This window comes from Saprolegnia parasitica (assembly GCF_000151545.1).
Source record: "Saprolegnia parasitica CBS 223.65 unplaced genomic scaffold supercont2.7, whole genome shotgun sequence".
Lineage (NCBI taxonomy): Eukaryota > Oomycota > Saprolegniomycetes > Saprolegniales > Saprolegniaceae > Saprolegnia > Saprolegnia parasitica.
The window spans coordinates 738,153-752,955 of record NW_012156401.1 but is presented as its reverse complement, the minus strand read 5'-3'; the positions used below and the strand labels follow the sequence as shown (position 1 = coordinate 752,955).

At 59.4% G+C, this 14,803-nt stretch overlaps 8 protein-coding genes across 8 annotated transcripts in view; 5 read left to right on the top strand and 3 right to left on the bottom strand.

Moving 5' to 3' along the window:
• Nucleotides 1–195: 195 nt before the first annotated feature.
• Nucleotides 196–2,169, top strand: SPRG_03014 (nicotinate phosphoribosyltransferase; the record flags this gene model as incomplete). Its single annotated transcript, XM_012341595.1, has 9 exons — nucleotides 196–284; nucleotides 350–461; nucleotides 518–564; nucleotides 591–645; nucleotides 693–1,055; nucleotides 1,100–1,180; nucleotides 1,230–1,370; nucleotides 1,419–1,586; nucleotides 1,636–2,169. The coding sequence occupies 9 exons, from the start codon at nucleotides 196–198 to the stop codon at nucleotides 2,167–2,169; spliced, it is 1,590 nt and encodes a 529-aa protein (XP_012196985.1).
• A 3-nt stretch (nucleotides 2,170–2,172) lies between these two features.
• On the bottom strand, nucleotides 2,173–2,682 carry SPRG_03013 (hypothetical protein). Its single transcript, XM_012341594.1, has one exon. The coding sequence runs from the start codon at nucleotides 2,661–2,663 to the stop codon at nucleotides 2,211–2,213; it is 453 nt and encodes a 150-aa protein (XP_012196984.1). The 5' UTR covers nucleotides 2,664–2,682; the 3' UTR covers nucleotides 2,173–2,210.
• A 1,343-nt stretch (nucleotides 2,683–4,025) lies between these two features.
• Nucleotides 4,026–6,436, top strand: SPRG_03012 (hypothetical protein; the record flags this gene model as incomplete). Its single annotated transcript, XM_012341593.1, has 13 exons — nucleotides 4,026–4,124; nucleotides 4,181–4,386; nucleotides 4,438–4,554; nucleotides 4,601–4,715; nucleotides 4,756–4,891; nucleotides 4,936–5,019; nucleotides 5,068–5,255; nucleotides 5,306–5,389; nucleotides 5,435–5,674; nucleotides 5,717–5,933; nucleotides 5,985–6,094; nucleotides 6,142–6,234; nucleotides 6,287–6,436. 13 exons carry the CDS (start codon nucleotides 4,026–4,028, stop codon nucleotides 6,368–6,370), a joined length of 1,773 nt encoding a protein of 590 aa, XP_012196983.1. The 3' UTR covers nucleotides 6,371–6,436.
• An 805-nt stretch (nucleotides 6,437–7,241) lies between these two features.
• Nucleotides 7,242–8,995, top strand: SPRG_03011 (hypothetical protein; the record flags this gene model as incomplete). The annotated part of the gene is made up of 2 exons (XM_012341592.1): nucleotides 7,242–8,628; nucleotides 8,818–8,995. The coding sequence occupies exons 1-2, from the start codon at nucleotides 7,409–7,411 to the stop codon at nucleotides 8,993–8,995; spliced, it is 1,398 nt and encodes a 465-aa protein (XP_012196982.1). The 5' UTR covers nucleotides 7,242–7,408.
• A 1,331-nt stretch (nucleotides 8,996–10,326) lies between these two features.
• Nucleotides 10,327–11,320, bottom strand: SPRG_03010 (hypothetical protein). The gene is made up of 5 exons (XM_012341591.1): nucleotides 11,074–11,320; nucleotides 10,935–11,028; nucleotides 10,651–10,882; nucleotides 10,534–10,603; nucleotides 10,327–10,481 (listed from the first exon to the last, which is right to left on the bottom strand). Exons 1-5 carry the CDS (start codon nucleotides 11,298–11,300, stop codon nucleotides 10,373–10,375), a joined length of 732 nt encoding a protein of 243 aa, XP_012196981.1. The 5' UTR covers nucleotides 11,301–11,320; the 3' UTR covers nucleotides 10,327–10,372.
• A 300-nt stretch (nucleotides 11,321–11,620) lies between these two features.
• Nucleotides 11,621–12,163, top strand: SPRG_03009 (hypothetical protein). Its single transcript, XM_012341590.1, has one exon. It carries the CDS (start codon nucleotides 11,653–11,655, stop codon nucleotides 12,088–12,090), a length of 438 nt encoding a protein of 145 aa, XP_012196980.1. The 5' UTR covers nucleotides 11,621–11,652; the 3' UTR covers nucleotides 12,091–12,163.
• Nucleotides 12,092–14,078, bottom strand: SPRG_03008 (hypothetical protein). The gene is made up of 7 exons (XM_012341589.1): nucleotides 14,010–14,078; nucleotides 13,874–13,912; nucleotides 13,563–13,825; nucleotides 13,369–13,509; nucleotides 13,033–13,315; nucleotides 12,777–12,986; nucleotides 12,092–12,732 (listed from the first exon to the last, which is right to left on the bottom strand). Exons 1-7 carry the CDS (start codon nucleotides 14,052–14,054, stop codon nucleotides 12,154–12,156), a joined length of 1,560 nt encoding a protein of 519 aa, XP_012196979.1. The 5' UTR covers nucleotides 14,055–14,078; the 3' UTR covers nucleotides 12,092–12,153.
• A 529-nt stretch (nucleotides 14,079–14,607) lies between these two features.
• The window catches only part of SPRG_19459 (hypothetical protein), a gene marked incomplete at both ends in the record, with an annotated part of 1,093 nt that continues 897 nt past the window's right edge, over nucleotides 14,608–14,803 (top strand). Inside the window, one exon of the mRNA XM_012341674.1 lies at nucleotides 14,608–14,774. Within this exon, the coding sequence (XP_012197064.1) occupies nucleotides 14,608–14,774 (167 nt within the window). The remainder of the gene's footprint in view (nucleotides 14,775–14,803) is intronic.

Sequence of the window (14,803 nt, the reverse complement as noted above, 5' to 3'; positions counted from 1 at the left end):
GGGTTGTCCCACCGTATGGTCGTTGGCGACTCTCTCCGAGTTTGTATGTGCTCGCTTTTAATTGGTGGAAATGGGCGTCGCCGCCGAAATCCAGCAGCCATACAAACGCCAAGTGCTTTCGGTCGCCGCCGCTGATTGGCCGTCCATAACGAGGTGATCGAAGGGGGGCATTTGCCAATTCGCCAGCCCAGCAGCATGAGCATCCCCGAGTCGATCTACGCTGGCGCCAAGCCCACGAACGCGCTCGTGACGCCGCTCCTCACGGACCTCTACCAGATCACCATGTACGTGGCGCCGGCCTTAAAGCGCTGTAATACGAAGGCTAACGCGGTACAAATCATGCGTGTAGGGCGTACGCCTACTGGAAGGTCGGCCGCCACACGGAAGACGCGACGTTCGACCTCTTCTTCCGCAAGAACCCGTTCAAGGGCGAGTTCACGGTCTTTGCTGGCCTTGAAGAGGTAGCGCTATTCGCCCTCACGAGCGGCCTCGTCTCATGACGGACCATACGGCGTAGGTGCTCTTCTTCCTCAACGCGTTCAAGTTTACCGAGTCGGATGTGGCGTACCTGCGCGACGTCATGCCGCAAGGCACGGAGGCTGGTTCTTTGACTGGCTCCTCTCGCTCGACTGCTCCAACGTCAAGGTACGGCGACAGGCATGCTGAGGCAGCACACTCATGCCGTCGTGTAGATCTACGCGTTGAAGGAAGGCACGATTGCGTTCCCGCGCATCCCTGTTCTGCGCATTGAAGGCCACCTCGGCATCACGCAGCTCCTCGAAACGGGCCTCCTCAACCTCCTCAACTACGCCAGTTTGATCGCGACGAACGCCGCGCGCTTCATCAAGGCGGCCGGCAAGGACAAGACGCTCCTCGAGTTTGGCTTGCGCCGTGCGCAGGGCCCGGACGGTGGCATCTCGGCGTCGCGCTACTCGTACATGGCGGGCTTCCACGGCACGAGCAACGTCCTCGCGGGCAAGCTCTTTGGCATCCCGATCAAGGGCACGCACGCACACGCGTTCGTGCAGGCGCACCGCTCGCTCGACGACGTCAAGGTAGCCAACTCTTGATCTCTCTACGTGACTCATACATATCGTAGCAAACGATGCTCAACGGCGTCGACTTCAAGGCGCTCACGCTCCAGTACCGCACCAAGCTCAACGCCGACAACACCAACGACGTGCGTTCTCTTCGCTATGTATGATCAGGCAGCTCACGGCACGGTGTAGGGCGAGCTTGCGGCCTTCATCTCGTATGCGCTCGCGTTCCCGCAGGCCTTCTTGGCGCTCGTCGACACGTACGAGACGCTCTCGTCGGGCGTGCCCAACTTTTTGGCCGTCGCCCTCGCCCTCCACGATCTTGGCTACAAGGTGCGTCTCGTCGTCGACGAACTCTCGATCGACCAACGCATGTCGTAGGCGCAAGGCATCCGCCTCGACTCGGGCGACCTTGCGTACCTCTCCAAGGAGGCGCGTCGCCTCTTCAAGGCCGCGGCGGCCAAGTTTGACCTCCCGGCATTTGCCAACTTTAACATTGTCGCCTCCAACGACATCAACGAAGCGGTGCTGAACTCGCTCAACGACCAGGTAGTCCATGTCGACTCTCGATCGTCGTATCTCATTATGTCGCACGAAGGGCCACGAGATCGACTCGTTTGGCATTGGCACGCACCTCGTGACGTGCCAGGCGCAGCCTGCGCTCGGCATGGTCTACAAGCTCGTCGAGATTGGCGGCCAAGCGCGCATCAAGCTCTCGCAGGAGACGTCCAAGGTGACGATTCCCGGCAAGAAGCAGGCGTTCCGCCTCGTCGGCGCCAACGGCAGCCCGATCCTCGACCTCATGATGGGCTGCAACGAGCGCGAGCCGGAGGCGGGCCAGCGCCTTCTCTGCCGCCACGCGTTCGACGAGATGGTCCGCGTGTACGTGACGCCGTCGGCCGTGATCCCGCTCCACTCGCTCGTGTGGGACGGCAAGAAGGGCGGTATCCAGGGCACGCTGCCGACGATCCAAGAGATCCGGTCGTACGTGGCCAACCAGATCGAGGTCATGCGCGCCGACGTCATGCGCCCGCTCAACGCGACGCCGTACAAGGTGTCGGTGTCGACGGACCTCTACGAATTCACGCACTTGCTCTGGGCGCGCGAGTTCCCTGTGCGCGAACTCAACTAGGCGCCTGTCTTTCATTTTTGCTTGCATTATCAAACTTACAATCATTGCGTCTTCTTCTCGGCCTTCTCCTTCTTCGACAGCAGCTCTTGCTTGTACTCGTGGCGCTTGACCGAGACGACGAGGTGGGCCATCGCATGGAGGTTGCTCACGAGCTGCACAAACCCGATCGCGAGCAGCGGGCCCGAGACGAAGATGGCCATGAAGACGCCGTTCTTGTCAAAGTAGTTTTGCGTCGCAAAGAGCCGCCAGTGGCTGTGCGCCCACGTGTTGAGGCGCTCGGCGACCGCGACGAGGCCGCAGATGGTGCCAAAGAGCACGACTTGGGCGCTGTAGACGTGGCGGAGGCCCAGGACCGCGATGAGAAGGAGAACGTGGAAGCCGATGAGGCCGACGACGAGCGGCTCTTGCCAGTCGACAGCCTCGTACCACTGCACCATCATCGGGCCATACTTCTGCGCGAGCTCCTGCCGGACCCGCGTCACGATCTCGTCCATGCTCAACCGGAAATGGCAGGCAGCTTCGAAATCAAATATGATATCATGTTTTAGAGGTACCAAGTGGCATGACGTGGCAGTGTGAGGTGGCAGAACGTGCTTCGACCTCGTTGGCGACGACACCCGCGCACCCTCACAAGCGTGAAGCCGTCCGACTTGGAACGGGAAAGGACGCAGGAGTAGGGCGTGGTCAAGCAAGAATATGACATGTGCAAGAAGCGCAAGCGACCGTCAATACTACGTGCTTGCGTGACCGAGAACCAAGGAACCCTTGCCGAGAACTTGGCGCTCAATACCAATATGACCCTTGTGTTTCAAAGGAAGATGCTTGAGCATTTGTGTGTCAACTTTGCACGGAGAAAAAGGCTCGTCGCTAGTGAGGTCATGAGCTCGCGTTGTTTCGAGTAGGAATCAAGACGCTGCAAGCCAAGAGCTTTCAACATGTCATGAAAGATCCTCATGACCGAGATGACGCTGGCGATCGCCGGCGTCACGCACGCTCGTCCTCGGCAGCGAGAATACAACGTACGAGCAAACACACACATTCGTTTGCTGATTAAAAGCGACGACACGCATGAAAAAGTAGAAAATGACGACGGTGGTGCGTGGATGGCTCACTAGTCGTTGTCGTTGTCGTTGTCGTTGTCGTTGTCGTTGTCGTTGTCGTTGTCGTTGTCGTTGTCGTTGTCGTTGTCGTTGTCGTTGTCGTTGTCGTTGTCGTTGTCGTTGTCGTTGTCGTTGTCGTTGTCGTTGTCGTTGTCGTTGTCATTGTCGTTGTCGTTGTCGTTGTCGTTGTCGTTGTCGTTGTCGTTGTCGTTGTCGTTGTCGTTGTTGTTGTTGTCGGTGTCGTTGTCGTTGTCGTTGTTGTTGTCGGTGTCCGTGATCGCGCTGGACTGTGTCTGGTACTGCTCCATTGTGGTCTCGAGCGACCAGTCGACGTGCCCGCCGGAGCAAGTTGTCGCGAGCCTACATGCACGGCCATGTGCGTACAAGACAAGTAAACAAGACGACGCACTTTGAGGGCCGCCGTCGCTTTGTGCCGCTTGGATGACGTCCATGACACCGAGGACGGTGGCCTTGCGATCGGCGAGCGCTCTTCGGTGCGTTGGATTGCGCGATCTTCGTGAGCAGTCGCCGAGGCACCGTCCGACGAGCAATTGTTTTCATTGAAGCTAGTAGTACGTACGACGAGGATACTGGGCAGAAGATGCCGTCGTTGGCACGATTTACTTTACTCCAAATGCGCCAATCACCGACCACATACCTCAGCTTATTTACCAATCACAGGCCAGTAAGAACAGTGTTTGATTGGCGCAAATCGTACTCTTTTCAACCAATCCCACACACGCTGCTACTTCCGCCATGGACCGCCAGAGCCCGTCGACGTCCGTGGGCCAGCTCAAGGCAGCGAGCCAGGAGCTCCGCAGCCTCCTGCCCAAGCTCATCGACGCCCATGACAGCGTAATGATCCGTGGCTCTGCCACGTATCTCGGACCTCATGCTCGCTTGGCAACTAGGACATTAGCCCTCGCGTGGCCCGAGCGCTCCTCCTGCTACAGAAGATCAAGAGCTCGACGCGCGATACCTTCCTCGAGACCGAGGCGTGGCGCAAGCGAGTGGCTGACCAGAAGGATCTCGTCGAAGCGCACCACCTCAAGCTCCAGAACCTCATGTACGAGAAGGACCACTTGCTGCGCGAAATCAAGCGCTGCCGCGGCTTCCCGTACGTAGTGAAGCACGACATGCGTCTGGCTCACCCAGTAATCTGTGCTAGGATGAAGGAGATGGACAAGATCGAGTTCCCGGAAGGCCAGCTGCCCGTGACGGGCGACCCCGACATGCATGCTGAGCACCTCCTTCGCTTGGAGACGGAGAAGGAAGCTCGCGAAGAGTACGCTTCCTCGAAGCTTTTGCAGGTTCAAACACCGAACTTGTAGAGTCCAAGAGCAGCAGCGCCAGCTGCACGCCAAGATTGCAGCCGTCGACGAAGCCATTGTCGAGAAGCGCACCTTCTTGGAGTCGTTGCCTGCCGAGATCGCCGCGATTGAAAAGGTTCGTTCTAGTTCCATGCAGCGTCTTATCGGTCACATAGGCGAGCGAGCCGCTTCAAGCATTGCTCTCGATTCCAGTGACAACGATGGACGTCGCGCGCCAGCACGACGCCAAGGAGCTTCCGTCGGCGCTCTACACGCTCTACTGCGAGCTCGAGGCCTACATGCAGGCCATGGGTAGCACCCCCGGCTCTAGCGTCCTATTCACATTTCCTCTGCAGGTCCGGGGTCGTTGCAGCTGCGCATCGCACCGGCGCAAGCGACACCGTCGTCCTCGACCAAGGTCAGCTCGCGCAGTGTCCGTGGTGCGTGCATCGGTTCCATGTGCATTGCACACTATTTCAAGTGATTAGAACGCACGACGCCGGTGCCCGAGGTCGACGAACGCGCGTCCAAGCGCCAAAAGACGACGCCGCTCGCGTCTCGGTCGCCGTCGCCGTCCGTGGCGTCGCCTGCACCCGCGCCGGCAGCGGCGACGAGCACGCCCGCCGTGCAGCTGGCCGAAGCCTACAGCGTCGCGCCCAAGGCCGTCGAGATTGAGGTTCGCGTCTTCTCCACTTTACAGCCACGCGAAACCCTTGTTTTTGGTAGTTTATGCCACCGGCGGGGTCGTCGGCGGTGCCCTTGTGCGTCCGATTTATCTATCTTCCCGTGCTCGGTATTGTCACTGTCGAGGTACCATACTTTCCACGCGTCTTGGTAGACCATGCATTGCATTAGACGCCGGCGTACCCACATCTGCTGCACAACTTGTTTGATAAAGACGCGGGCGACGTGCAGCCCAACGTCGCTGCTGCGTACGCCCTCGTGAGCGAAGACGGCCACGAAGTCGACATGGACTATCCCGCCGATGCGCCCGCGCGGCCCTATCTCTGGGCGCAATGGATCTGCGGACTCGCCTTCCAGCGCCGGTCCGAGCCCACGCGTCCCGAGCCCTCGATCCGCTGCGTCCTGACCACGGTACACGCAGCGAAGAAGCCCGGTGGTCTATCTCTTTCGTAGCTTGCGGAGCGCTACGAGAGTCGTGTTGCGCTGCTGGCGCTCTCGGACCGACTCGCGGCGCGGCGTGTCGAAGCGCATGCGTCACTCGCAGCGGTTTTGCCCAAGGCGCGCAAGACGACGCTGGTCAAGTGGACGGCCAACGTGCGGCCGACCGAAGCCTTTGCGACGTTGCACGCGGAGAACAGCTACTTCCGCGCCGTCCTCGAACACGACCGCAGTAGAACTTCTTATAGATACTATGTGAAGCGGCAACTCATGCTGGTGCTAGGCCGCGTCAATGTGTATGTCGAGGTGTCGCCGGCGTACCCGCAAGTGCCACCCGTGGTCGTCTGCGAAGGCGAGCGACGAGCTAACGTGCCGAGTGCCGACCAGCTCAAGGTACAGCAGCCTTGCAACTTTGATCTCTTGACGTTTGTGGGATGTAGGACATGGCCCTCGAGGTGAGTCTCGCGAGCAAGTCGTGGCACGCACCGGACGCCAAACCGTGGCTGCTCATGCACCAGATCATGACGCTCATGGTAGACTTTGTTGATGAATCGCAGAAGGTTGATGGAACATTCTCGCTGGTAGACGTGTCTGGACGAGGTGCACGCCAAGGGCGACAAGTACACGTTTGGCTCCAAGCGCGCCGTGGTGTCCGACGACACTGCGTAAAGCAAAAGATCTCCCACTTCAACTACATGAGAATACACTGTTTCGCCGATGGAACACTGTTTCGCCGATGGAACGTTTTATGTGATGGTGGGAGAAGGGCCCGTCGCTTGCTTGGTGCGCTGATGGAACCACGACTTACCAACGTCTCGTCGGCTGATCTACCGGTTCTGGCCGTTGAAACGACAGGGACACCGGATACCAGCCGGAGACGCCTCGGACGCTGCGACGCCAATCGGTCCAATATCCTAGATGAGAAGGACCAGGACTGGCCATGTCTCGATCGGGCCTACTGAATCTGAGCTGTGAGCTGCGGCAGCCTTTTCCGCCTCGGAATGTATCTTGAACGCCACTTTCGAGAGTGCATTGGTCAATAATGCAGCCAATGAAACGGCACCGGGCACTTATTGTATCAGGTTTTTATCGCGCCATAGCAACCAGCAGCGGTGACCATCGGAGCCCTTTGCCTTCACGACCAAGAGTCCGCGACGACTCAATGATGGCAACGGCCGTCGACATGCAAGCCGCTGTGACGATGGACCACAGCTCGATCTCTCATGCAATCTTGACAGCACCAACTTTTCGAATACATCAGTTACGCGTCCTCTTCTGGTGACGTTTCCGAGCTCGAGACTTGCAAGTACTCTGAGTGCTCACAAGTCACCAGCGTCTGAGAAATCCAATATGTTCTGTGGCATGACGCTGGATACCGGAAGGGTATTTATGGCCTTGCTGCGCCACAAGCATGCGTGAGACCGATGAAACGCTGTAGCGGCTGCGGTGTTGCCGTCAGGATTGGCTCGTTGCGGCCGTTGAAAAGGCCAGAAACCGCGCGGCGGTGTGGAGCACGCCATGGGCATAATTTCTTTCGCCATGGCGTCGACCGAATCCTGGGAATGCACGGCCTGCGCGGCCAAGAACATAGACAGCTTGTTCTGCGTCAAGTGTGCGAGTCCCGATCCCCGCAATGTCCTCAACTCGCCGACAAGCGTCGAGTCGTGGGCATGTGCCACGTGTACTCTGCGCAACGAAGCATACGCGATGGCCTGCACACTCTGCTACGAGCCGCGCCAGGCCAGGTCGGCGCCATGGGATTTCACGACAGACGACATCGATCGTGCCGCATTCCATGCTGGTGATACGGAGGAGATAGACCCGACGCGGCCACCTCCTTCGCAACTTGACACCAAACACGCGACGCCGCAACCCCAGGACATGACCGCTTGGTGGCCACAGGATGACGATGAAGACGACGACGTGGCGGCGATTCAAGGCGGCGGGGGTGCCAAGAAAAAGACCAAGGCCCAAGTGGCGTACGAAGCCTTCTCCGCTGACCCGACGCAGGCGACGATCAAGAGTGAGATCCTCCGCAAACCCCTCAGGGGCCCGAAACTCGCGCCCAAGTACCACAAGTCGCACTACTTTGACGTCGAGGTCGCCAAGGACATGGTCGTGAAGGAGGTGCTCCGGCGACACCGCGATGGCCAGCCGGCCCCTGATTTTCTCACTGAAATCGTCCCGATTCAAAAGGCGCTGTGCCACCGCTCCAACTGGCGGCCATTGCAAGCCACCAAGAACCAGGGCACCGAGCGCGCCGTCGCCGCCTGCGTCATGACCGACGACGAGACGATGGCCTCGGGCCACGGCCTCTCCAAGCTCGTGACGGCCTGGCAGCACATTGAAAAGACTTTGCGCGACGTGGGCTGGGCCTACGCTGCGCTGCGAACGGCATATGCGTCCGTGACGGACGAGGCCACGGGTGTCTCGGTGATTGAGCTCGCTGCGCGCCGCAGTGCTGACCATGCCGCCGTCGCCGCCGTCGAGGACGCGACCAAGGACGCGTTCGAAGTGCACGTGTTGCAGCGGTTGGCGAAGGACGGACTTCTCTTGCGCACGGCGGACGGTCGCATCGACAAGCGCTGTGCCGCCGTTCGTAGTGGCGACCTCACGCTCAAGGAGGACGGAAGTGTAGACCAGCGCTGCCGCGCGTACCGCGCAGTGTTGCTGTCCTTCTCGGACGCGACGCGCGACTTGAAGGTGTCACCGACGACGTTCGCGGCGCTCAAGATCCTTGTGCGCAAAGGTGACTTGAGCTTCACCACAAACGGCAAAGTCGACCGCCGCTGCGCCGCCGTGCAGCGCGGCTTGGTCGTTGTGCGCGCAGACGGAAAAATCGACGACACGTCGCCCATCGTGCCCACGGTGAAAGAAGCGGGCGTTGAAGCGGGGCCGCGGCGCAAGGATGGCGAGCTTGACCGTCGGTATGCAGCCAAAGTGGAGGTACCAGCCACGGCAAATCCAAGCACGCACTGTCCCAACCCTGGTTCCAAGCCAGCCAATCGCACGGCGGCAACGACACCCCCACCTGCGCCAACTGCATCAGGGGGCCCCACTCGAAAGGACGGCGCGCCTGACATGCGGTATGCTGCGAACCGTCCACCCAGCTCTAGCGCCCCCGCGCCGTCGGGCCCTGTTCGAGCGGACGGCGCGCCTGACATGCGGTATGCTGCGAACCGATCCGCGGTCAGCAACAGCGCCCCCGCGACCCGAGCGCCCAGCAGTGCACCGAGTGGGCCTATGAAGGCCGATGGCACGCCGGACATGCGCTACCGCGCCAACAGGCGATAGGCAGAGTGTCCATCCTACTTCTCGAGAAGACAAACATGCTTACCTTGGACTATGAACACTGTACAATCTATCACCAGAGTAACCCATGCTCAGCAATCTGCCGACATTCGGCTGCTAACGACTTGGCAGTTGCGTGCTATTCGCATCGAGTGGCGCTTCAAATAATGACGAGCGACGTGGCCCATTGAAGACTGATATGCGATGCGGCGACGCGTTGGTTGGCATCCAGTCAAAGCCCATGCTGCGTACGGCTGCTGAATCTTGTGCAGCGCAGGGTTGTCAGAGAGGCGCATGGGTTGCCATGAAAAGCAACATGCAGTATCACGTAGATCATTGACCAGCCGTAGTAGCTCCCATTAGCAATGCAGAGCTGGAGCTCATAGAGGCCCGTTCATGCGTTCACGCTGACGTCGGCCACTTGTCGCTCGGCGTCGCGTGGTTTTTGACGTCGTCGAGGGCCCAAAGCATGCTTGCGTGATCATCGTCCGTCATTTTCGCCGGCGCAATCGTCTTCTTCTTCTGGATGTACGCATGGTTGGACGCCGGCTTGGGTCCGCGCGTGCGACGCGTTCGCTGCCGACCGCGGGGTGCATCTTTCTCTTCGTCCGACGCTTGTGCAGGCAAAGGAGCATGGTGCATTGGTGCGTGCCACCGTTGGAGCAACACCATCGCATCGCTCTCGTCCGAGGACGACGAGTCGGAAGTCAGGCTAAACTGCCGAGGCTCGATTGTCGCCTCGTGAGCTTGACGCGATGTGCAAATAGAGAACCGTGGCATCTCGAGCGCAGCAAGACGCGCCTCGAGCTGGTCCAGTTGGGCTTGCATGTCGGCTTGCAGCGCATGCCACGCGTCGCTGCTCGCTGCGAGCGTCTGCTGTAGCGCTGCCACGTCATCGCGGGTTGCTTTCAAAGCAAATGATGCATCCTTGGTGATGTCGACGGATGACCTACGTTGGACGGAGCGCACCATTGGTAGAGGACAGAAGAAAGCAAGTTGGCAAGTGACCCAAACTTTCCACCGCCCGACCAAGAGGAGACGGGCCACGTGGGTCGTCGCATGACGCGTTGGGTGAGAGATATCGACTTGACAGTGAGCTGTCTCGGACATGAACTGTCATGGGAAGTCGACGCCTCCTCGCAGCGGTTCCTGGGCACACCCATCGACCAGTTGAGACTGGGGCTTTTGTTCCTGCTGTATAAAACACGTAGTTGAACCGAGTGCGTGCTGCTACAGGCCGCCACAACTGCGTCTCAGATGATGTCTTTAGCCCACGCTAGGGCAGGGAAGCATTCTGTCCTTGGCTATTTCGCTGACTCGGCCAAGTGTTAGATAGGGATATGCAATCGATTAGCATCCAAATTCGATCCAGCAACGTCGCTACTCGTGGTGCAAGTGGCCGTCGACGCCAGCGTTCTCGACTGGCACGTCGTTGATGACATTCGGCTGGCCCATCACCGTAAACGCATGCGGGTTGCAGAGGAATTTCCTAGTTTCAAATGAGCTTTTGAGTTTGAGCACATATAAATATATGCGCGTACACGAAGGCAGGTGTCTTGAGCACGCGGCGGACGCGCCAGCCGCGAATGTCGGCGATCGCCGGGTAGACGTCTACGGTCGAGGTCAAGGCCAAGACCAAGCAGGCGAGGATGATGTACCTTCGAAGAAGTAGTAGATATGGCCGACGACGATACCAATCAAGTCGATCGTCGCGCTGTTGCCGAGCACCATCGAGAAGAGGAGGAGGACCCACGGAAGGTACGGCGCCGTGAACGGGAAGAGCCCGAGGAAGCTTAGGCGCGTGTGTTCGTTCCGGCGGCCCCAGATGTACACCATCATGAACGTGAGCGACGACCCGAGAAAGTGGACGCTCACAAACGGCGCCACGAGCTACGAAGAGCAGCACAGATGAGATACCACTCGCCATGGTCGTGGAGCGTACGATCATAAAGGCGGCGCCAAAGAGGATCATGTAGAGGAAATCGGCCGTGCGCCCGCGGAACGAGCCTTCTTCGAGCATGCGCGAGTAGCGGACGCTACATGGCCATGAGACGCCGCTTGTACAAGGGTATAGCACTCACAGGAAGTACATGTGGAAGAGAAAGTCAAGGCTAAAGAGGCCAAAGAAGAGGAAGTTGGTCAGAAGCCGCCACACTTGGCCGCGGTAGAAGATGAGGTTGAAGTTGAAGTAGAGCGAGAAGGGCGAGATGAGCTCGAGCGCGCACGCTGCCGTCGTGAGGAAGGCGCCCGTGAGGTACAGGCGGCTGATCACCGGGATCTCGTAGTACCATTCCAAGGGGTCGTTCATGCTCGTGAGCTGTTCCGGCCGCTAGCAAATATGCGATCCGGCCAATCGCAAGCCAGCACGAAGCCGAGCGAAATTCGGACTCTAGGTCAAGTCCGAAACTAACAAAATGCCCCTTCCCAGACACGAAGCACCCCGACGTCGCTCTTCGCAGCGTCCGCAGCATAGCGTTCGAGACCCTAAAGCTCGTGCAATATCACGTGCGCATGCTTTCCGTCGCCCAGCGAGCCACGCCTTGTGGCGGCGTCAGCGAGAGGACGCGTCTGCTGTAAAGAGCGCTTTTTAACTCTTATTAAGTCTATGTGTTAAATAAGGCAGTTGCTACCACGCACCACAGACCAGAGACAAGAGCAGCATGGCGGAGGAGTACCGGCAGCGCCTCGACAACAACGTGGAGAAGCTCGTCGAGAACTTCAAGGGCCTCGTGACCTCGAGCAAGGTCAAGGACCGGACGCAGACGACGCGCCAGGCGCTGCAGAGCGCGGTCTATGCCACGACCCTCGTCCAGGCCAGCGAGTCGCTGCTCAAGCTTGTGGCCGAGCTCAAGCTCAGCTTGACGCTCAACGACTTTGAGGGCATCAACCAAAAGGTCGACGCGACGTGCGAAGAGCTCAAGGAAAAGTGCGACGACGTCGACATCTCGATCATGCATCTCTCGACGGACGTCGCGTCCGCGCTCTTTGAGCTCGAAGGCCACTACTACCAGAGCCGATGGCAGACAGCGCCGCCCATGCCCGCCGCCGCCGCCGAAGACGACGATCATCTGGACGTGGACATGAAAGACCTCATGTGATGGCATCATCTTCATCTAGCATGCTTCCGGCGTCTACTACTCCTATATATACGGTCCGCGTGGCTATTCGTCATCGTCGTCGTCTTCGTCGTCCACGTCTTCGTCGTCTTCGTCGTTCTCGTCGTCGTCGTCGAGGTCGTTCTCGCCTTCGAGTTCGTCCAGCGCATCGCCGCTTGGTGACGCCGACGCCGCTGCCGTGCCCGCGCTCGAGACGGGCGTCCCCGCGAACGCCGCCGGCACATGCGGCGTCACCGTACCCGCTTGCGAGACCGCGGCGCTAAAGTCGCCTGCCGGTAGCTTGTCGCCTTCCTTGCGCTTCCACTCGAGCATGCGCTGGGCGTTCTCCTTGTCTGCGAGCGGCTGGTAACTCGCGCGCTGCGCCTCGGTGAGCTTTTGCCACATGTCGCCGAGGAGCTTCGAGGCTTCTTTCGCACTCGCGGCCGGGTTCTGCGCCATGAGCTTCTTGCGCCACTGCCGGCAAAAGATGAGGAACGTATTGACGGGTTTGGGCGGGCGGTTAGGCTTGGCCGCCATCACGGATGACGGCGTCGCGGTGTTGAAGTAGGACATGGGCTTGACCGGAAAGTACGGCAGCATGGGCTGAGGCGCCGGCATCGATGTCGGTCGCATGCGCTTAAAGTCCTACTGCACGCATGAGCATCCCAAGATGCGATGTCGATGTCGACCTCGCGCTCGAGGACAGGCACGTCGTCGGCGAGGACGTAGCGGATCTTCGGTTCCCACAGCTTGGCGTCGTCCATGTCGCGAAGCGGCTGGGCGACGGGCGGCAGCCGGCTCGCTTGGTCCTTCTGCTGCTCGAGGTGGCCCTTGGCGTACTGCTGGAGCTGGTCCCGAATCGACATGGCAATCGCTAGCTCAAATTCGCCGCAAAGTCCCTAAAATACATGAGAGATGTGATGGAGGTATATATCGCGCACGTACCATTTCGCTACAAAAGACGCGGGCAAACTGCTCCGGATCGTTCGTCGGGTTGTGGAGATCCCACTCGAACGTGTCGAGTAGGATCGTGTCGTTGATGCGGAGCTTGATGTAGATGCGGTAGAGCGCCTCCGACTTGACGGCGCTGGACCACGGAGCGTACTTGGTCGCGGCCGCCACTTGCGCCTTGATGGACTCGATGATCGGGGCGTAAAAACAGTCGGGCAAGTCGAGGTCCTTGATGAGCGACGACGAGAGCGTCTCGTACGTATAGTCGGATTCATTTCTGACGACATCAGGTGGCATGAGATGGCAGATGGAAAAGAGTGCGAGGCGTACGTGCTGAGCAAGAAGGCGTCAATGTAGCGGTAGCCGTCGACGTCGACGTCGAGTCGGATCGGTATCAAGGACGCATCGGACGCGTCCATCGACTTCGGGTACTTGTACAGCGGGTACTGGTCCATTTGCACGGCAGGCTTCCTACGCGCAGCATACGCGTGAGATCGCAACAACGCAAGGCATGATGTACCGACCGCTTGAGCTGTTGGCGCTGAAGATGGTCCATCCCATCCGAGTTGGACAAGCGGCTCGAATGCGCATGCTGAGCCATGTTGGACTTGTCCAGCGGCTTGCCACCGCGTCGGGAGACGAGCCAGCCCTCCATGAGGCCGTTGATGCGGGCAATGTTGCCCTTGTACCGGCCGAGCATCCACTGCGAGAGCATCGATGCATTCACGCCACACTCCTTGGACACGTCGACTTGGCGCAGGCCCAAGCGCGTGCGCAGTGCTTCGACCTACACGCAGCGTCGCATGCCATGCATCGCGGACGGGATGACGCGTACCTCTTGGGCGAGCATCGAGCGCTCGATCTCTGCATTGTCCTACGGAGCGGCGATGAGGCCCGTGCCCGCGCATGTAGCGTCGGAGACGACGAAGCATGCGTCTTGCATGCTTCGTCCGCCCTCGTTCCGTCGGTACCTGCTGCAGATGCGCGAAATCATTTCCAAGCGCCCTTGAACTCATGCGCTCGAAGCTGCGGTCGCCAATTTCGAAGCCCGAGAAATCGAAGTTTTCACATCGAATTTCGAGAAGATTACCAAAAGCGCACCCAGATGCGCCTCTCCCAACCAGGCCAGTCTTCCACGGACATCCCTCCCTTGTGGCCAATGGCGTTATCGCATATTCGCTTAGCGCGTCGTACGTCGCGGGCAGCCGCGCGCAGCAATTGCATCAGCCCAGCACGCTGCCTCCATTGGAAGGGGATGAGCGACCGTCGCAGGTAGCCAAAGCCGCACCTAACTGTCACATATGGGTGCGCTTTATACCCGTATCCGGACGAATAACCGCCCACGGACACAAACGCGCCGGTTTGTGGCTAGGGCTGTGGCTCGGATATCTGTGGCCAGCCATTCAGGGGAATCTCGGACTTTTATGTCGCAAGGGTACCCACGTTGTCACGGGCTGCGGAAATTAGTAGAGTGCAAGGTACCTCAAACAGAACTCGCGTTTCCTTGGCCATCCGCTCAAATTCCTTGGGATTGCATTTGGGAATTGACTTTCTGACACTCACATAACCATGCAGTTCAACGACGTGCACACCGACGGCGGCCTCAAGAAGCTTAACGGCTTCCTCACGGCGCGCTCGTACCTCGAGGGCTTCCAGTTTTCGGCCGCCGACAACGCCACGTTCGTCAAGCTCGCGGGCGCGCCGGACGCCTCCAAGTACCCCAACGTCTACCGCTGGTACGTGCACATCGCCGCCAAGCTCGGCC